The 22,594-nt window shown below is 35.8% G+C and overlaps 2 protein-coding genes across 2 annotated transcripts; one reads left to right on the forward strand and one right to left on the reverse strand.

Moving 5' to 3' along the window:
- Window positions 1–228: 228 nt before the first annotated feature.
- tbce (tubulin folding cofactor E) lies at window positions 229–12,982 on the reverse strand. Its single transcript, XM_059332977.1, has 16 exons — window positions 12,648–12,982; window positions 11,894–11,978; window positions 10,609–10,773; window positions 9,189–9,274; window positions 7,131–7,230; window positions 6,879–6,981; window positions 6,629–6,705; window positions 6,417–6,509; window positions 6,185–6,249; window positions 5,514–5,578; window positions 4,795–4,947; window positions 4,385–4,523; window positions 3,588–3,656; window positions 3,431–3,490; window positions 1,935–2,026; window positions 229–801 (listed from the first exon to the last, which is right to left on the reverse strand). The coding sequence occupies exons 1-16, from the start codon at window positions 12,784–12,786 to the stop codon at window positions 706–708; spliced, it is 1,587 nt and encodes a 528-aa protein (XP_059188960.1). The 5' UTR covers window positions 12,787–12,982; the 3' UTR covers window positions 229–705.
- A 607-nt stretch (window positions 12,983–13,589) lies between these two features.
- Window positions 13,590–20,654, forward strand: rbm34 (RNA binding motif protein 34). The gene is made up of 11 exons (XM_059332990.1): window positions 13,590–13,807; window positions 15,133–15,274; window positions 15,850–15,983; window positions 16,583–16,802; window positions 18,615–18,674; window positions 19,240–19,283; window positions 19,365–19,448; window positions 19,543–19,606; window positions 19,694–19,736; window positions 19,821–19,939; window positions 20,037–20,654. The coding sequence occupies exons 1-11, from the start codon at window positions 13,797–13,799 to the stop codon at window positions 20,385–20,387; spliced, it is 1,272 nt and encodes a 423-aa protein (XP_059188973.1). The 5' UTR covers window positions 13,590–13,796; the 3' UTR covers window positions 20,388–20,654.
- Window positions 20,655–22,594: the final 1,940 nt, after the last annotated feature.

Consider the following 22,594-nt stretch of genomic DNA (forward strand, 5'->3'; position numbering starts at 1 on the left):
TGACATGTGAACAGACATTGACAGAATTAAGTATAACAGTCCTTTTCTGAGCTGCAACATGTTTCTCAATAGTCAGCAACAGAAAACGGACTGAGGTCAAACCTGCACTCTGTAGAGGATTGTGTGATGATTATGTAGGCTTCCTTTAAGCATGTGTGGTGACTGCTGTATCCGTCTCTTAACCCTATGAACCCCAACAAGCTGTTTCTGGGCGTTTTTGCTCGTTTTATATTTTAATCACTTTGGCCACACTGTGTTGTGTGTTCTGTCTTTTATCCAGAAAGTGTAACTATTGCTGAACAAACAAAGAAAAGAGCCATTCCTACAGATGATGGAAGTGAGATCCAGAAACACGCCTGTATTACTGCTTATTGCCAGTGGTGGCGCCAAAGAGAACAAAACAGAAAACACTAACTTTGAATACATTCAAACTGATACAAAGAGTTAAGAATTCACAAATTAAGTGTGAAAGGTTTGGTCCATGTTTATTTCTTTATTTTAAGGCATGAATTTGTCAGTGCTGAGCCATGCGTTTTGTGGAAGATTCGCTCCGTGTGACCCGTTTCATTTGTGGCCCAAAGGATCCAGTTTATGGGCGTCATTAAGAAGTCAAAAGTCCACTGTCTGAAGTTCAGTTCAGTCCAGGAAAGCTTCGTTCTCGTCTCTGCCGTGAGCCGCCGGGTGGGTCCTCCTGAGCCGGATGGGTCAGGACCAGCGGACCAACACCTGGTCTCCGTCCTCAATGGAGTAAAACTGTAGAGTCTTCAGGTCGCTGTCGATCTCAAACTCTGTCCCTAACATCTAAAAAAAAGAGAACATGACACAAAGTCTCAGGAAACCTGGAATATTTATTTAACTCCAGTCCACTCATCTGTTCTATAAGAAGGAGCACATGAGGAAAAACTACAAAGGAAATGATAAACTGATCAACACAATGCATTTCTAAGCATGAGTCCACGTACACGTTTACTGTATTATTTTACAGGGTTTCTTCTACATTGAGTGCAAATGCCATAAGAAAATAAACTTTTATTACAAATATTAACCATAAAATAAAAGTTGAAATCTGTAAATTAATATAATGAGACATAATAGATTTTTTTTACAGTATTATTTAGTTTCTTATTATAAAAACACAACAAATAAATATCATATTGGTGAATGTAAATTTAAGGAAACTTTGTTTTTTACACTAAAACTTGTGTATATATATATATATATATATATACACACACACACACAGAGATTATCTGTAATTAAAACGAAATTATCTGTAAAATAATTTATGGTTCTTTACTGTTATTTGACTGTGAGTGCTTGGCAACTTTTTCCTTTTTTTTTTTTTTTTTACAATAAAAAAAAGTTACCGGTAATTACTTTTATTACAATTATTATCCATAAAATTGAAGTTGAAATCTGTAAATTAATATAATGGCACATTTCTTTTTACAGTGTTATTCAATTGCTTAATGGTCTTGAATGTTAAATTACAGTAAATACAGTAAATTCCATTTAAAAATACCAAAAATTTACACCAAATGTAAAATTTTGGAAACTTTCTTACAGTTACACTTTCCATGACTTTGATCACTTTCTCCTGTTAGCAGTAGCAGCACTGAGTCGCAATAACGTGTTGGAGGCTAAACAACGCTTCTAATTTAGGCTAAATGAATAAACGAGGTAAAAAAACTGCATGCCTATTTTCAAAGTGGTCCTCTGACCTCAAGACATCTGAATGAAAATCTGTTTGGTGGGGACCAACGAGTCTCCTCTTTACAGACAAATATCCATAATTACAATCCCCAGTCTTAAGACGAAAATAAAAGTATTTATGTTTTTTATTTTTTTTGCAGTATTTTCTATTATCGTTAGTTTCTCTTGTTATATTTAGGTCATGCATGATGCATCTGATGCATCTTTTGCCCACGTGTCACCTTGGGGCTGGTGTAGGTGAGCTTCAGGTCTGCAGCAGGAACCTTCAGCAGTCTGTACAGGAGTCCCTTCACCTTCTGAACGACCATGGAGGCTGCAGAACAGAAAAAACTCTGTTAGAACAGTTAAACAACTTCACCTGTAGAACACTTTGTGACCATCAGGAGTCTCCGATCACACCCGCTTGAAACTTCAGGTCAGTTTGTGTTTGAGGATGATGATAGGTAAAACTGGAGCTGAGAGCAAATATATTTAGTATAAAAATGAAATAAATAAAAAAATAGATTTTCTCCTCATTTTACCTCTTAGATGTCACATTTGTAACCAACCAATTCTGAAAGTAAAAAAACATAATTTTCTAAATCAGATTTTATGATTTTTTTCTTAAGTGTTTTTCTACAAATAAAAAACACTTTAATAGGGAAAAAAACTTTAATGGAGGGGGGGCTTAAACAGAAAAATGGAAAAATAACCTTAAACAAGGGGGAAAAAACACTTTTACAAGAAACAAAAACGATGAAACTAAGTTTAAAAATAGTTAAACAGGGAAGAAAATATTTAACAAAGAAATTGAAAAAAAGTAAGAAAAAAAAGTAAAACCAGAGATCAGGTCAGATGATTGTGTTCTGAAAGTAAAAAAAAAAAAAAAAGAATAAAAACATCTGATTTTATTGTTTTTTTGTGTTCTGAATGTTGATCCAGTGAGTCAAAGTGAAAAAATAATGATCAGCTCATAAATGTGAGGCTCTGCTGAATGAGAAGGAGTCAGAAACGGACAAAATAGACCAAACTCCAGAAAATCTTCAGTTTCATGAGATAGAAAACAGGGAACAGCGGGAAATCTCCACATTTCTGTGGCTGAAAACTGAAAAAATTAAGCCAGAAGTATGCTTATATTTTAATGGATGACAAATAGAAGTTCCCTCTTCTGGAGATGAGACAGAATGCAGCGTTGGCTTCACTCGTCAGTTTGATACTTGATGCAGATTCTGAATGGGCAAATTTCAGAAAATGGTTCTGTGTTTGAAAGTTAAAAAAACATTGTTTTCTAAATCAGATGAGGTGTTTTTTGGGGTTCTAAATGTTGATTCAGTGAGTCAAAGTGAAAAAATAATGATCAGGAGGTCATATAGGTGAAGCTTTGCTGAAAACAATGATACAAACATTTTTTAAAAACTTTTTACAGAGTGAAAAGGAGTCAGAAGAGAGACAGAGAGAGGGAGAGAGAGAGAGACAGACAGACGAGTCAGAAACGGACAAAATAAACCAAAAATACAGAGTTAAGCGCTTCACAGATAGATCTTTAAGACAAAAACAAGTAAACATAACTGAAAGAAACAGAAATAAAGGAAAACTGGAGGTATTTATAAAGAGGCTAACCTATAGAAATGGGTTTTTACTGACAGATTCGGGTTAATGGAGGTTTAATCTGGGACAGAAGTGAAGAGAAGAAGAAAACTGTAAAAGCTTTGAACTTTATTTTCCTGCAGTCTTCTACCTGGAAGTTTCTTCTCGATCGGCTTCCGGTCGACGTCGTCAGGAAACACAAACTTTATTTCTGGTGAGGAGAGACGTGAGGAGAGATCAGCAAGTCTGCTGGAACCACAGTATGTTTGTTTTTAGCCAATCAGAGAGCAGGAGAAGACGGGACTCACTCAACAGCTGATTCTTCAGGGCGAACGGCTCCGGCTTCCTCAGCTCACCGTCTTCTGGAGCGCCGTACTCTGAAACACAGCGCGCTTCATCACTATTGTACATACTGAAGTCGTGTCATGTTTCCTGCCTCTCCTGTCCTCTCCTCTCTGCTCTGTGTAAATAGCCTCTCCTGTCCTCTCTGCTCTGTGTAAACAGCCTCTCCTGTCCTCTCCTCTCTGCTCTGTGTAAACGGCCTCTCCTGTCCTCTCCTCTCTGCTCTGTGTAAACATATTTTCAGTGAATATTTGTCACGTGACCGTTGGTCTCAGCAGAATCAATCATGTCTTCACAGTGTCTCTGAGGAGCAGAATTTAATGTTTTTAACAGGATCTGGTTAGTGCAAACGCTTTATTTCAAATGACACATGTAGAATAAAGAGATTCTGACACAAATATCAACATTTTAACACGAGATTTTGTCACTTTTTAAAACGGACACTTGGTCTGTTCAAGGACCGTCGGAAAAGTTCAAACTCTGATAATAATGCCTGTTTTTACAGTTTCTTTCTACGATAAATGGTGATTTTTGGGCGATTTTTTAAAAGAAAACATATATCTCAAACCCTCCTGCAGGTTTGTTTGTTTACATCCGTCACATCTTGCTGCCAAGACCTCTTGGAAATCAAAAACTACCTTCCAGACTTACCGAACAGGTGCTGACCCTTAAAATAACTAAACGAAATCCCAGCGTTTGTTTCTGAACACTGCTGGAGGTCAGGCAGGAGTTAACCTGTTAGTTTCCTGCAGCTTGGACTCACTGTGGATGAGGCTCAGGTAACGAGGGTGCTGACAGGTGAACTCTGCGCTGGCCTGACTCCGCCCACCGGCCTTCAGCCACTCCTCTCCAAACATCTTGATGTAGTCAAGCTCCGCCCCCCTCCGGTCATCCGGGTGGATCTGAAGGAAATCAATTCAATTTTATTGATATAGCCCAGAAGTTATGTCTTTTAGGCAGGATTGTAATTGCCCAAGAAATAAACTTTGACCTGGCAGGTGGAAACATTTTTTTCCCCAACCCTGACACACACACACACACACACACACACACACACACACACACACACACACACACACACACACACACACACACACACACACACACACACACACACACACACACACACACACACACACACACACACACACACACACACACACACACACACACCTCACAGTTGTTGAGGACGACCAGTTGTCCCAGTTTGGCGATGAGCATCTGATTGGCAGTCTTGGGGTTCCCATCACTGCTCAGCAGGCGGTTACTGCGACACGACAACTGAAGCAAACTGGGGAGCTTCCCGAGCTCGTCCACCACACGCCACTGAGACATACAGAGAGAGAGAGACAGGGAGAGAGACAGAGAGACAGAGAGACAAGGAGACAGAGAGAGAGAGAGAGAGAGAGAGAGAGAGAGAGAGACAGACAGGGTTGAGAGAGAAAGAGAGACAGGGAGACAGACAGGGAGAGGGAGAGAAAGACAGACTAAGATTAAAACAGAAAATATCTAAAAATAAATATAAAATGTTAGTACCTAAATAAAGAAAGAAAGAAAGAAAGAAAGAAATAAAACTATAACAAGAAAAGATTGTGTTCAATTAGCGACCTCCATTTGTTTACAACAAGCACCAGATGCTCTGTGTACAGTTAGCGATGCCATTTTGTTTACAATAAGTGGTGGACGCTGTGCACAGTTAGCGACGGCGGCTGCAGTTGTTGTGCTGCTGAACAGAGATGAATGACTGTCGGACCAAGTGGTTGGTGTGTGTTGTCCCGGCATGAAACAGCACTATGAAAGGGACTTGTGTTTAACAGCAGGATAACTGAATATTCTCTGAACATGTTGCCGAGTCATCGTTTGTGTTTGTGTCTGAGCAGATTCACACTCACCTCAGTGATGTTGTTGTGATCCAGTTTGAGATCTTTCAGTGCCGGGAACATCGCCGTCTGACTTCCTGCAGAGGAAAACAATAAACCAACATTTACACATTTACACTGCATTGTCAGCAATATGTTAATCAACAACAGGCTTTAATTATCCAGCGTAACATAATAATAAAAACAACAACAACAACGTAATAATAATAACAACAATAGTAGTAATAAACACCAATTATAATTACTATAATTATTATTAGTAGTAGTATAATCCACTGGACAAATTATAATAACAACAATTATTATTATTATTATAATCATAATAATCACACCAACAATAATGAAAGTATTACTACTACTAATAATAATAATAATAATAATAATTATTATTATTATCATTATTATTTGTCCAGTGTAATATACTACTACTAATAATAATTATTATGGTAATAATAATTTCAACCATTTTTGCAACGAGGCAAAAATCAGAAAACTAAAAATAACATTTTTTTTTTAATTGAATAAAATACTTGACAAAAACAATAACAAAACATATAACGTGTAATCAATAAAACAGTGTGCTAGTTTTTAAATAAAAAAACTTAAATAATAAGAAAAACTAACTAGGGATGTGAAGGTCGAGCAAAAAGTGGTTACATGTAAAACAATGTGCTGGTTTTTACCAGGAGCGGCGTCATCGAAGTGAAGGTCAGACAGTCCCGTCTTCGACAGGTTCAGCTGCTCCAGTCTGCAAACAAACAGAATCACTTTAAAACTCTCAGGAAATCCAGAGAGAGACTTTTGTACTTTTTGTACTTAAAAAACCCAATAAAATGTTTTTTTATTTAGAATTTAAAATGTTAATACGTGCAGTGTGTATTTGATATTGAGTGTAGTAAAGTGTGTGTGTGGTACCTGGGCAGAGCAGCCAGACTGAGCAAACTGAGCTGCTCTAAAGGATTACAGGACAAACTGAGACTCTTCAGGGTCTGCAGCACTCCATCAGGCCTAGAAACACACACACACACACACACACACACACACACACACACACACAGTTACTCAGAGCGAACGCAGCCTGAGCGTCTCATGATTCAGGTCGTCATGGCGATGAGCGGCGGCATCACCTCTGCAGCGCTGTAATGTCGTTTTCTTCCACACACAGATCCTCCAGCTGCGGCCACATGGGGGCGCACTCCAGGATCTGACCAGAGACCAGAGCACAGGGAGATAAAAACACTGTAAATAAATATCTATTAATCACTAACATCACTAACTATTATCACTAACAGGACACAGACAGACAGACATACAGACAGACAGACAGACAGACAGTAAAACAGGAGGACAGACAGGAGGACAGACAGACAGGTGTACCTGTGGCCAGGTGAGCTGGCAGCTGTTGAGTGCGAGGACTCTGAGCTTGCAGAATGCCGCGCAATGAGACGACGGCTCAGCAGGTAAACAGAGCCGGTTATTACTGTAGGAAAAGAAGATCAAACATTCGATGGATGGATAGATAGATGGATGGATGGATGGATGGATGGATGAATGGATGGATGGATGGATGGATAGATGGATGGATGGATAGATAGACAGATAGATATATAGATGGATTAATGACTGTACCTGAGCTGGAGTCCCTCCAGTGTGTCCAGCTGCTGGGTGATGGCCGCCACGTCCTCCCAGCAGGACAGCAGCGTCCCGCTCAGGTCCAACCACGTCACGTCTGATCGCCGCGGTTAAAGACTAAATACATTTAATTTCCTGAGATTTAGGTGGTAGATTTACAAGAAAATGAATGAAAGAATATTCTCTGAGATTTTGAAGTCATAAATTTGTGGGAAAATTTTTAAATTAACTGTGATTAAAGTGGGAAATTTAGGATGTTTTTTTATATTCTCTGAGATTATAAAGTCATACATTTCCTCGATTTAAAAAAATCCCTGAAATTTAAGTGGTAAATTTAAGATAAAAAATGGAATATTTGTCTAGATTATAAAATAATAAATCTGAGGGGAAAAAAAGTAAATTCTTTGAGATTTAAGTGGTTGATTTACAAGGAAAAAATTATATATTCTTTGAGGTTATTAAGTCATAAATATGTGAGAAAACAAATTAAATTCACTGAGATTCAAGAGGTAACTTTACTAGAAAATCTTTTAATATTCTTTGAGATTATAAAGTCATAAATTAGTGAGAAAAAATAAATTCTATTAAAATTAAATGGTTAATTTTCAAGGAAAATAATATTTTCTGAGATTAAAGAGGAAAATTTACAAGAAAGAAATTAATATTCTCTGAGATTACAAAGTCATTCAATCCTCCAAATCAACTGAAACGGCATCAGAGGGTGAAATCTTTAGGTTAAAACTGGGATCATATATAAAATAAACATTTCCTGTCGATCAACAAATCTATTAATCGATTAATAGTGTCAGCTCTGAAACAGCTGAACAACAGTTCATCAGAATATCTGAGCCTCCTGGTGCTGAACTGTCATCACACTGGCCCTCATTTATCAGACGAGTGTACGACAGAAAGTGAGCCTAAAGTGGGCGTACGATCATTTCTGCGCAACGCTCGGCATTTATCAGTCTGGACGTGAGGGGAGGGTACGATCAGATCTCAGTCTGCTCTCAGCTCGTGTACGCAAATTTGAGTCAGCGTGAAGTCCACACGTCTGAGTCTGAGAATTGATCTTAGACTATAGTATCGATGACTGGAGCTGATAAAACTCTGGTGTTCTGTTTTTTAATGGTTAAACCCTCCCGTCCACTACGCTCCTCCAGTGAAAGACGTCTGGCTCCTCCACCGCTGAAGGCCTCTGCGTCTCAAACCAGACTCTTCTCCTCTGTAGAGCCCCGGTGGTGGAATTAACTTCCAAACTCCATCCGTTCCGCTGAGTCCTTCTCAATCTTTAAGAAGAGACTGAAGACCAACTCTTTACTGAACACCTTCACTCTTGATCTACACTGACGACTACAACAAGTATCGCACTGACCACTCTTGTGTCCTAAAAGCACTTGTGTCATAATGGACTCGAACTTAACCCACGGCACTTACTCTGCTATGTCTCTTCACTTCATCCTTGCTTGTGCTGTATTAACTCTCATTTGTACTTTGGATAAAAGCGTCTGTTAAATGACATTGTAGAATTGTACTTTAAAACATTGTTTACTGCCTTCAACCAAAAAGCTGTGAAAACTTTTAAGTCTGTGCTCCAAATGTAAAATATTCACCGAACCTCCTAGAGTTTATAACTATAAGTACTTTTATTTCATAAACCTCCGTCACTGCGTATTTCTGTAAAATGTCTTTTTCCTCCTGTTGTTATTTGTAACGGTGCACTTTGCTAATAAAGATGACTTTAGGGGGGAAATATCCTCTTTTTGGCCGTATTGCACCCTTTGGTGTCGTAAACTCTGGAGGCGAGCCATATGAATCAGGTATATATATATTATATATATATATATTAGGGCGTGGTATTTAAATTACGCTTGTTTCAAGCCGGCACATTTATCAACAGCCGATCATTTTTACGCTGTGATTGGAGAGATACGATCGTTTGATGAATCACACGTGAACCCTGTCGTAAGACGAAATATACAATCAGGTCTGCGCTGGTTTCTACGCTCGTTTGATAAATGAGGGCCAATGTATTTTTCTGGGTCAATAAAAAGATACTTGGAGTAGTTTTCCTGATTTGTCCGTCGGCTCCGGGTCCGTTCACGTCACAGCGACTCAGCAGCACCGATGGAAGAGTCTCCAAGCTGCAGACAGAAACAGAAACATCCTGTTAAACTGTTAGACTCCTGAAGTTATTTTTGCTGCTTCTCTGTTTCATTTGTTGACACAGCTACATTCACACTGCACTGGAATAATTCACAAATAATAAATAAATCTTTTTACATTAATTAAATATGAAATATATATACATTCTGTTTTTATATTAATTAATTCATTAAGTATTAAATGTAAATATATTTTTCTTTAAATTAAAATTAAAATCATATTCTATTAGCCCAAAATAAATTCATACATAAATAAAACATAAATATACAATACTGATAAATATCTAAACTTTCTGAATAAATACAATTTCAGAATGTTAAATAACTAAAAAAACTGATAAATAAATAAATACGGAACATCTAAAAACAAATACTAGTAATAGAAATATGTATTTTTATACACAGGTTATATATTCTGATTGAGATTTAATTCTGTTTTTTAGAATCTCGTATAATTTATTTTAAATATAATATATATAAAATATTAAATACATACAATATTAAGTAATTTAACTACTGGTTGTATAAATATTACTAATTAAAATACTAAATAAACTAAAATACCAAATACTCTATCTACTTTTATTAATTTATGTAACCATTTATATTTATGTATATACATATTTTATTTTGAAATAATAATATAATAAATAATAATAATTCTTACTATAATTATAATGAATAAAAATAACAATAATAATACTATTTGGTTACTAATACAGGAAAAAAGAATCCCCCAAAAATCCAACCTTTAAAACGATAACAATGATAACGATAGGAAAAAACTATAATCTTTAAAATAATAATAATAATAAAAATGATGATAATAATAATAATAATAATAACAAAAACATACAATAATTTAACAATAATTATTTATATATATATATATATATATAGATTACTATACCCTATCTACTATTACTAATTTATGTAATAATGCATATTTATGTATATACATTTTTTAAATAATCATAACAATAAAAACTAATAATAATAATAATTATTATTATTATGATTATTATATTTGGTTACTAATATAAGAAAAAAAATACATAAAACTACAACCTTTAAAATAATGATAATATTTGGTTACTTATATAATAATAATAATAATAATAAGCAACTGATTTGATTCTTCTCGTAGCAAAACTGTTTTATTTGTGTTTATAATATTAATAAAGTATATTATAAAATATGGATTCTGGGGGTCAGTGTACTGATGTAATATTGTCAAACTAAAATATCCCAATAAACGCTGGAGGGCTCGTCTCCTCTTTGTCTCTCTGCTCTGGTTGAAGTTCTCTGGGTACCTGCGCTCCTCCACTCGGCCCCACTCCAGCTTCTTGGAGGAGATGGAGATTTGCTGACTCAGCACCTCCTCAGAGTCGACGCGGTACGCCTGCTGCACGGCGCTCACGAAGTCCACGCCGCCGCTCACCTTCGCCGGGCGCACGAAGGAGCCTCCGTTAGGGTGTCTGAGGAGGAAGATAACCAGTTCACTTCCACATGTTTGGATTTAGCTCCATATTCTTATTCTACCGATTCCAAAAAGTGTAAATAAAACAATGATTAAATATGTAAAAAATTCTGTTTTTATATTAGTATTTAATATAAATATGCTTTTTCTTTACTTAATTTATAAATGAACGTAAATGAATATTCTATTATCCTCAAATAAAGTAGTACATAAATAACACATGAGTATACAATACTGATAAATATCTAAATATACATTTATATTGAATATATATTTAATAAATATTTCATTCAATTAATTGACACATACATTTACATTAATTAAATATTAAATATATATAAATTCTGTAAATGTTTATGTTTTATTATAAATAAATTCATTAAGTACTTAATATTTAAAAAAATCTTGAAATAGAAAATACATACATATTCATAAATAATAAATATACAATACTCATATTAATATGTATACTTTCTTAATAAATACAATTTCAGAATGTCAAATAACAAAAAAACTGATGACTAAATACTAAAGATCTAACAACAAATACTGTATTTTTATATGCATTTTTGATATTCGGTGTAGATTTATTACTGTTTCATCAAATAAAAATGCAATCTCATATAAAAAAAAAATAAATAAATAATAATAATAATAATAATAATAATAAATACATACATACGTTATAAAGTAATTTAACTTCTGGTTATATAAATATTACTAATACTCTTTCTACTTTTATTCATTTATATAATAATTAAAATGTATCATTTTAATTAATTATTTTAATTGTAATAACATTTAAAATAACAATAATAATACATACATACATACAATATAATGAAAATTATAAAAAAGTGTAAATAAAACAATGATTTGATCATCTTTTGTCACATATATTCAATTGAAAACTGCACAAAAAATAAATATTTAATGTTCAAACTCAATTAAATTCTGAATTCTAAATGTTTTTTATTTTTAATTTGCATTCAGAAAATATGACTATGATATGTTGTCATCATCCAGAGGGTCCTCTCCAGTGAAAACACTGAACCAGACAAGAAACTTCATGAAATAATTTATAGGAGAGAATAATAAAAACAGCTGCTTAGATTTACCTGCATGTGAAATACTGGACGCCCTCGTGGCTGCCGTCGTGTTTACCTCGCTCTGGATTATCCCACTCCACACCGAACCACAGCCCTGAACACACAGACACAGACACAAGGACAGACACACACACACACACACACACACACACACACACACACACACACACACACAGTCAATGTTCAGCTTCAGGATCTACTCGTGTTGGTGGACTAACCCTCGGACGTTATTTTGGCCACAAGCACCACCAAACTAAAAACAAAAGAAAGTTCCTCGTAGCAGGCTGTTTACACAGAGCAGAGAGGAGAGGAGAGGAAAGGCTGTTTACACAGAGCAGAGAGGAGAGGAGAGGAAAGGCTGTTTACACAGAGCAGAGAGGAGAGGACAGGAGAGGCTGGAAACATGACAATACTTCAATATTTACAATATGTGGAGAAAACCTTTTTTTCCAATATTCCTGACACTTGTGGGCACTTGGAAAGTGTTTATATATAAATGTAATTGTATTCAAATTTAAAAATATATATTTATCAGAGAAATTCAACTTCTTCCTTTTTCTCTGATTTCTGTCATTCTAACCGTGTTACTCTGCACTAAGACATGTTTGATTGTTCTGATTGTGTTGATTCCACAGAGCTGCAGGATTTATAGATTTATAGAGATTTAATATGCTGCAGTGAAACACGAGGACACAGAGAGGAGAATGTAGAAAGAGAAGAAAACGCCCTGTTGGGGTTCAGAGGGTCTGAGGTCTGACTGTACCTGACGTCGGCGGCACCGGGCCAACGTACCGCACCGTGGCCCGTTCCCCGCCGCAGGACACCCGGCTGCCCGGCCCCGGCTCCGGCCCCTCCGGCTCCTCCCGCCGCTCCGCTCCCATCGCAGCCTCCTTCTCTAACATTGGGACATGACGTCAGTTGACTGAATTCAACGTGGAAAAAAACTATTTTCTACGTTAACTGACACAGTAACAAATAAAGATAAAATCGCCCGTTTCGTTATAAAAATGAAGCTTTTGAGGAGTTTCAGCTAGTACGCAAACATCTGACGTCTGTAGCATCGGAACGGACACATTTAAAAGGTGCACTCACTTCCTGGCGACGTTTTTCAAAATAAAACTAAATTTCATTTAATTTATCTTTTTTTACTCGCTGATAGAAAAAAAAAATGAACCAATCAATAAAAAGATAAGAAAGTTATACCTATAGCCATGTATATTATACATATACTTTTTTAACACCAATACAATTTATTTTATTTAGTAAATATATATTTAATTTTTATATTAATGTTTAACCTAAAATGAAATAAAATTAGTTAATTAAACAAAAATTAAGAAAGTTATACATATCTTAAAACATAAAATAAATAAATGATATATCATTTCCTGTATATATATTGTACTGCTAATAAAATAAAATAAATTAACAAAAAAACAATTAAATTATTAATCATTAATTCAATATTTTATTAGTCATTAATTATATATATATATATATATATATATATATATATTATAAAAAAATTGCTTGTCTTAAACTGCTTAGAAAACGCAGACAGTTTAATAGAAATATACACGTACTTTTTTTCTCTTTTTTTGTATTTTACAAACCTTTAAATGACTCCGACGATTATAAACTGAAATGTTTCGTTCGTTAATCGAAGAAACACAACCGGAACCTTTGTGCCGCTGTGGCCGTGTTCCCAGGCGGCGGGGATCGCAGTAGGACAGGCCGTGTGCTGGAAAGAAAACGTGTAAACGAGCTGAAACATGAACTTTGGTGTTTTTGGAGTATAAAGTCGTATTTAACTTCTCAAATGCTGCAGTTAAGCAGATAAATTACTTTTTTCAATACGACGAACAAACCGGAAGTCGACCTTCGAGTGGCGCTGGTTTAATCTGACGGAAACATGAAGAAGAGGTTTGTTTACACATTTTTATTTCCGAAATTAACGCGATCGGAGAAAATCTGCGTCATTTCTGTGTCTGCAGGTTGATTTATATCGGTGTGGAGCTTCACAGCAAACAGTGCAGCACACAGTGGCTCTTTATGTCTTTAATTAAACTGTTAATTCATATAAACAATCAGCAGAGGCGAAAATATATTTAAAAATATACTAATACCACACTGTTACAAGTTAAAGTACTGCATTTAAAATAGTTTATTCAGTAAAAGTATGTAATTAAAAAAAAGATAAAAAAAAGAAAATATTTTTAACTTTAAAAGGTTAAAAATGTCCCTGCAGGCTGTGACTGTTATATAATAATAATAAGAAGAAGAAGAAGAAGAAGATGAAGAAGGGGTTAAATGCATTGTGGGATAGATAAAGTAATTTTTTAAAAATCATTAAATTATTTTTACTCATGCATTATTTGTTACGTAATGATATATTTTATTCATTCAGTCTGCTGATTATTTTCTCCATTAATTGGCTGATTGGTAAAAAATATATATATATATTAAAAAGTCTGGCAGCAAAAGTTGCCAAACATGAAAGTTACTTTACAGATAATATACAGAAAATATCTGTATTTTATAAGACAAAAAAGTAAATCTGAAGGTTTTTTTTACTTTAATATGACTGTAAGACTTTTTAAAAAATGATTTCTTGTTAATTTTTTTTACATTGAATTAAAAGTTTTACTGTAAAAGTATTTCATATAGTGTTTTTTTATATATTAATTCAGCAATATTAAGGTTTTTTTAAGACAAAAATGTATATATGACATGTTTTTTGTTTTAATATGACTGTAAGACTTTTTATAGTTTTTTTTCTGATTTCTTGTTACATTTTTTTTACATTAAATTAAAAGTTGTACCGTAAAAGTATTTTATATAGTATTTTTTATATTAAAACAGCAATATATAATATGTATAATATGCATTTTTTTTTTTACAGTAAAGCCCATTAAGCAATTGAATAATACTGTAAAATATATATATATAATGTTGCATATTTATACATATCTCTATTAACTTCCAATGTATGTCTAAATTTACATGTTTCTATTTGTAATAAAAGCAATTTCCCCCCTGGGATCAATAAAGTATTTCTGTTTGTGATTATATTAATATGCAGATTTTATTTTATCCTAAATACTAAAAAAATGTGTGTTTTTTTTAAAAGGCATTTCCACTGAATGTAGAACAAACAAAAAATACAGTTAATTTCTGTAAAATGAATCCAGTGCCGCTCATTTTGAGACATTTTTCTCTCTGTGATATTTAACTCTGTTTATCTCCAGTGACGAGCCGTCAGCTGACTACCAGGTGGGTCAGGTGTGTGGGAGTCTGTTCCCCAGCGAGGCGGCGTCCTCCGGCTCGCTGTCGGCTTTATTCAGCACGGCGCCGCCGGCTGCATCGCTCCTGTTCCAGCCTGCACCTAAGGTAACCATGGTTACATTCAACAGCTGCTTCTGTCAAACAAACACTGTCACTAACAAACAAACAGGAGAAAACTGTGCAATTGTTGGGGACTATTTTCAGCGGCGGATTAATCTTCATTTGGTGCTGTACTGTGTGTGTGTGTGTGTGTGTGAGAGCGAGTGTGTGTGTGTGTGTGTGTGAGAGCGACTGTGTGTGTGTGAGCGACTGTGTGTGTGTGTTAGTGAGCGAGCGACTGTGTGTGTGTGTGTGTGTGAGCGAGCGACTGTGTGTGTGTGTGTGTGAGAGAGACTAAATGAGTGTGTGTGTGTGTGTGTGTGTGTGTGAGCGACTGTGTGTGCGAGCGTGTGTGTGAGACTGAGTGTATGTGTGACTGAGTGTGTGTGTGTGTGTGTGTGTGATATAAGATATTGTTTTTAAATATATAAAATTCTTACTTTCTTATTCTTCTAAAAATGGAGCTTTATGGTTCAGAAGCAGAATATTTCAGGGTTTGTTTGTAGATACATTCACTGTTGTTTTCATAGAGAATATGAGCAGACCTTGACTCTAACAGGCCTGTGTGGTTTCTGTGGCAGCCTGTTCAGAAGAGCACAGAAGCAACAGAGGAGCTGAAGGAGACTCCAGAGGTCAAAGGTCAAACAGGCCAGAAGAAGAAGCAGCAGAAGCTGCTTAAAGAGAAATCAGAAGCCGACCAGAAGTTGGAAAACAGGTGAGAATCAACGTCTGTTTGCTCTTTTTATTCTTTCTGTTCATTCTCCTGCTGCACAAAGCATCTTCAGTTAAGATTTCCCTTTAAATCGAGTTGAAGTTTCTTTCAAATAGACTTTGAACATCCTCTCCTCCTTCTCTCGGTCTGATCCTGATGAAAGTGTTCAGGTGTGTTAAAGTTGCTCAGAGGAGCTGAACATCTGAACCACAACAATAAATAAATATTCTGGTTTATTCTGATGGATTCTGCAGAGATTCTTCACATGTCTGATGAAGAGCTGGAACTAATTCACTTCAGTAAAACGTGTGTGTGTGTGTGTGTGTGTGTGTGTGTGTGTGTGTGTGTGTGTGTGTGTGTGTGTGTGTGTGTGTGTGTGTGTGTGTGTGTGTTTGTGTGTGTGTGTGTGTGTGATTGAGCTGAACTCTCTCTGTTCACTAAGTTCCTCAGATGAGGAGAAACTGAAGATACTTTGTCCAGCCAGCCCGTTTTTATTTCTTCTTCACATTTGTATATAATACGATCATTATTGTTGTTTTTTCTTGGGTTTTTATTCTTTCTCGCTAACATCCGTCACTCTCTCTCTCTCTGTTGTTTTTCAGGGAGCTCAGTTTACAGAATGCAGATGAGGAGGAGCGAGGCCAGAAGCAGCAGCAGCAGCAGAAGAAGAATAAGAGGAAAGCGCCGGAGCCGAGTGGAGAGAACGATGCCGAGCAGTGGGTGATGAAGAGACAGAAGCTGAAAGCCAGGAAAGAGGAGGAAGCCATAAAGAAGAATAGGACAGTGTTTGTTGGAAACCTGCCTGTCAGCTGCACCAGGAAGGTACAGAGAATCAAAGTATTTATCCCTAAATTAAACAGTTTCATTAAATTGTTAAAGACGTTTCTGTTTGCTTTTATTAAAATTAAATCACTTATTGACGATGTGCAGCAGAGATATTTTAAGAAAAATAATATCAGATAGAAAATAATCTGCTCACTGGTCGTCCTGTGAGGTTTATCTGGACATCTTCTGCCTCTGACACAGCTTTCTTATTATTATTAATTACTATATTATATATTATACTGTATTTTTTTATACTATAATATTCTGTTATGTTATACTTATCAACACACTAAAAAGCACACTTTTCACTTTTAAATATTTTCTGTATAGCATACCTTATATAAATATATTCTATATAACATGTATTTGTTTTGATACCCTTTTATACTATACTGAATATATACTTTAATATATTTTTTATTTATAGTTAATATAACAACATACAACAATTTATTTTCACTAATGCGCAATATCTGTGCAATACAAAACACTCTAAGGAAAAACCCAATGTGCAAATAATAATAACGTTCAATAGCAGCCATGTAAGTATTTTATATATAAAATGTGGATATATAATGTATGTATATAATATCTCAATTTAAAAAAATGCTAATTAGCTTGAACATACTATATTCATACCTTATTCTTCCCTTATTCTCACCATACCCTTACCTTAATTTACCTCATCCTTATCTTATCTTATATTACTCTTACCATAACTTATCCTTACCCTATTCTGACCTCATCCTTACCTTACTCCTACCATACCTTATTCTTACATCATCCTTACATTCGTCTTACCTTAAGTTATTCTTAACTTATCCTTACCATACCTTATCCTTACCATATCCTTAATTTACCATACCTTACTCCTACCGTAACTTATTCACACCTCATCTTTACCTCACCTTATCCTTACCTTACTCCTACTGTAACTAATCCTTGCCTTACATTATTCTTATCTCAAAGCAACCCCTGTTCCAGAACATGTTTGTGGAGTTGTGCCCCCATCCTTACCTTACCTTACTCCTACCTTAACTTATCCTTACTTTACCTTTTTTTACCTCATCCTTACATTACTCTTACCTTAATCCTACCTTAACTTATCCTTTCCATACCCTATTCTTACCTTATACTTACCTTACCATACCTTACTCCTACCATAACTTGTTCTTACCTCATCTTTACCTCACCTTATCCTTACCTTACCCCTACCTTAACTAATCCTTGCCTTACGTTATTGTTACTCTTACCTTAACTTATTATTACCTCATCCTTACCTTAACTAATCCTTGCCTTACCTTTTCTTACCTCATCCTTACCTCATCCTTACATTAGTCTTACCTTAATTTATTCTTACCGTACCCTATTCTTACCTTATACTTACCTTACCATACCTTATGCTACCAATACATCAGAAGATTTGGAAAAGACTCCCGGAAAACTATCAGCTCACACCTGCTCACATCTAAAGACAAGTGTTTAGTGTTTTTAGTCTAGCCTAGTCTCAGACTGAGATTTTAGACAGACTATGAATCTTGCAGGGTAACTATTTACAAGACTACAACTAGATTCTTTTAGCCTTTTTTTCCTACCATGCAATTTATATCCCATCATGCTCTTAGTAAAAACTTACGAAATGGAGGAGAAGCAGCTTTTGGCTACAGCAGCTCTACTTTTATGTGTCACTTGAACTTTTAACATCAATATAATTTAATTGTACGCTACATTCAGAATATTTTCACCTCTTCACCTTGCCGATGGTGTCTGCTTGAGAAAGAACCTAATGGTTTATTTGTCCTGTTTCAGACCCTGCAGAGACTCTTCAAGGATAAAGGATCCATCGAGTCCATCCGCTTTCGCTCTGTGGTAAAATGACAACAACACAAAAATCACACAAATCAAAAAAGCCCTTGATTTATAGCTCTGATGAACCAGCCTCAATTCAGAAAACCATCAGTTTAGTAGATAGATCTTTTTATTAAACATTAAATCACAACTTAATTACTTTATTTTGCCTTCATACTGATGTAGTAGACTGAAATAATTAAGTCAATGTTTGACTTGCTAGTTACAGTGCATATTTTTAGATTTTTCTTACTGGACACCTGGATGATGTTATGCATCCGGATGCGTCAGTGTTTGGTATTCCGACATTTTTGGGACTTCAACTACTGGTACAAAGCTTGTTTGTGTTTACACGGGAGCCACGTTGAGCGTCAATAATCCCGAGGTCAAACTTGTGAGTAACAAACGCTTTGTTTGTTAAATTCTTGGATTTTGTTGTGAAAATTGTCTTTATGGACTCTCTTGAAGAAAATTGAGTTTCAAATTTAATTTCAGGTCATTCGGAGTTCTGTAGCAGCTGCATCAAGTCTCCATGAAAGAAACTAACTTTTCTTCGTCAGCTCACCTTTTTGTTTACTCCCTGCAGGTCAGAGAGGATGCCTCCATGTCCCGCAAAGTAGCAGCTATTCAGTAAGTTTCTGTTTGTTCTTGAGTTGAACAACACCCAATATCCAAAAAATTTTAAACATCATGTTTTTTTCTTCCTCACAGACGCAAAGTTCACCCCAAAAAGCAGAGCGTGAACGCCTACGTGGTTTTCAAAGACGAGGACGGCGTCACCAATGCGTTAGAGAGGTCAGACATTAAATCTTCCCCACAAAGGCAAATAAAATTCTGTGAATTCAACCATCAACCAGCTTTAATTTGCTGTTTGTCTCTCCACCAACAGAAACGGCATGGAGATCGAGAAAGACTTTCACATCCGAGTGGACAGAGTGAAGGACAGCTCAGCAGTGAGTCACCGCATTGAGCTCAAGTTAAAAAAGAGAAATTAGTTATTTTGTCTGAACATATTTGGTGACGTTGTTCTTTTGTTCCAGCACGATCACAAACGATCCGTGTTTGTGGGGAATCTTTCGTTCGGTGAGTTTCTCTTCAGCGTTCACACCGATGATTGTTGATGTTTGTCGTTTTGTGTTGAAGTTAACCTGCTCTGTGTGTTTTTAGAGATAAATGAACTGGCTTTTCGGCGGCACTTTGAAGAGTGCGGCTCAGTGGAGGCGGTTCGACTGGTGCGGGACCAGAACTCTGGACTGGGAAAAGGATTCGGCTACGTCCTGTTTGAGGTCCGGCAACTCAAAAGCTTTCCACTCTACTTTTTATTTGTATTCCTGGTTCAATGTGAGACTTCAATGGTTGTTCCGGTTTCTCTTACTGTCGCAGAGCGCCGACTCAGTGCAGCTCGCGTTGGAACTGGACGGCAGCAAACTGGAGGGCAGGTCCATCCGGGTGAAGAGGTCGGTGAAGAAGGAGAAGCAGAAGAAACAAACTGATGGCCAAGGAGCCACAGGCAGGAGCGGCAGGGGCCCCACGAAGGGCCCTGCGAGGGGGCCGGGGCAGCAGAGAGGAGGCAGCCGGGGAGGTTTCAAGTCTCTGAAGAAATTCTCTGGAAAGCAGCAGAATCCAACTAAAGGCTCAACCTCCTTTAAAGGAGAGATGGTGGATCCAAACAAGAAGAGTAAAAAGAAAGGACTGAAGAAGAAAGGGAAGCCGAAAAAGACTGTTCATATCTGACCTGTCGTCTACAGCTCTGTAATTGAATAAATGTGATGTTTTGAAATATTTACAGAAGTCAAACAGTTTTTGGCTGAAGGCTGCAGTGAACTGCTCTCCCATAGCTCTAATGTCACATTTTCAGGTTCACAGAGTTCAAGTTTTACTCTGAAGTCACAACGTACTTCCTGTCTGTGAAACCGTAAACTTCTCTTCAGCAGCGGGAGAATAAAATGGTAAAAACCATCATTAGTAAATGGTAAGATGAGAGTTAATTAAACTTCAGTAATTTGACTGTTAATCAATGAAATTTTTATTTATGACATTTACTAATTAGTGGTGCTATAATTGTTATAGATTTTTTTTACACAGATTATAACATTTTATTTACTATATGAAGCAGTTGTTAGTAATTAACAAATGGTTTGTAAACTGTCTATAAACATTACTTGATGGCTATTATAAAGTCTGACTATAATATCTTTGAAAATTTTTATTAAATTATTTGGACATTTTTGGTCACTTTTATAGATTAAAAAAAAATTTAATGGGGGCAAATCAATTTAACTTGATGCTTCATAAACCCATCAATCATTAACTCATTATTGCTATTTGTTAAAGATTTACAAATATAATTAATATAGTAAAATGTGTGATGTTTGTGGACAAAATTATGCATAAATTATAAGAATACTAATTAGTGAACGTTATAAATAATAATTGAATTGTTTAACAGTAAAATAACCCTTTACTGGAGTTTATTAAGAATAAATTTACCATTAATTATGTTAATGTTTTTGTAACCTAAAAATGAATCGAGTACTGCTCCCTTTTATCGTTTAGTCGACTTATGTGTCATTTTGCTCGTAGTCCATGAAAACCTCTTCAGTGGATTAGTCAATTTATTTTGCTTTTCTCGTTTATTACCAATAAATGTCTGAGAACATCTCTGATAAACACAAGGTTTAAAGAGGTGTGTTGGAGATGGCAGTAAATTAATCTTACTTCGGGCGTTCCTGGTGGCACACCTGGTAGAGCGCATACCACAGAGGCCCAGTCCTTGTAAGCGGGCGGCCCGGGTTCGAATCCGGCTCGGAGCCCTTTCCCGCATGTCTTCCCCTCTGTCTCCCCCTTCACTCTCATTATCTCTCCTATCAATAAAGCTACAAAATGCCCAAAAAAAATATCTTTAAAAAAAAAAATTAATCTCACTTCAGTAACCCAGATAACATTTAAAAAATGTCCTTTATAACTTTTTTTTACTGATGTATTGGATAATTTTGAGTTCTTATAATTGTGTTTGAATAAATACTTTTATCAGAATTTGTTGTACAAAGATGTGTCAGAATAGTGAATAAAAAGAAAATTTCCCAAATTGTTGAGCTGTTCATTAATGATGCATGTCCAATTTTATTCATTTAGTTATTTATGCACGTACATTTAATAAATATATATATATATATACTAAATCTAATAAGCAATAGGTGAGAAGTTAACTCTCCTTTGAATGACAGCCCAGAAATGCAAAAAGAATAAAATAAAAGACAATAAATACATTTGGGGAAATAAGAAAAAGAAAAATGAATAGGGGAAAATGAAAAGGGAAAATAATATGGGCAATTAAACAAAGTAGGAAAGTAAATATGGGAACAAGTCAAAGGTAAATACATAAAGAAGCAAATTTAGAAATGGATATTAATTAATTCCGTCCTCCATGTGAGGTGTATGGATGAGGATCACAGGACTGACGGGAAGGAAAAATGTCAGGTTACTCCTTTATCAGAGGGAGGAAACCAAACAGCAGAGCTGCAGTAAGAGGAGGAGCAACAGTGGAAAGAGGAGAGCTGCAGCGTCACACTCCAGAAATGAAAGTTAAGTCTGTCAGCCTCACTGCAGTCCAGACAAATCTCTGTTTCTCTCTGAAAGAAAGTTCAAACTGACTTCATCAGGTCTTTGTCAACAACACAGCAGAGTCTCTGCCAAACACTGGTGAGTACAGCTGATCATATTTACACTTTCAACAACCAGGATTAATACGAAACTTCAGCTCCACTCAGGCAGGAAGTTCCTCTCTTTTCACATTATAGTTGTTCAGTTGTTACAATATAACTGTGGCTGTTTGTCCACAGGTCCACTGTACAGCAGCCCACTTTAACAGCTTTCAACAGTCTCTCTGTGTCCGTTCTCAGGATTTCACTAACTTTTAAGTAACCAGTAAATCTGTGCTC

Source organism: Centropristis striata, chromosome 1, assembly GCF_030273125.1.
Source record: "Centropristis striata isolate RG_2023a ecotype Rhode Island chromosome 1, C.striata_1.0, whole genome shotgun sequence".
Classification (NCBI taxonomy): domain Eukaryota; kingdom Metazoa; phylum Chordata; class Actinopteri; order Perciformes; family Serranidae; genus Centropristis; species Centropristis striata.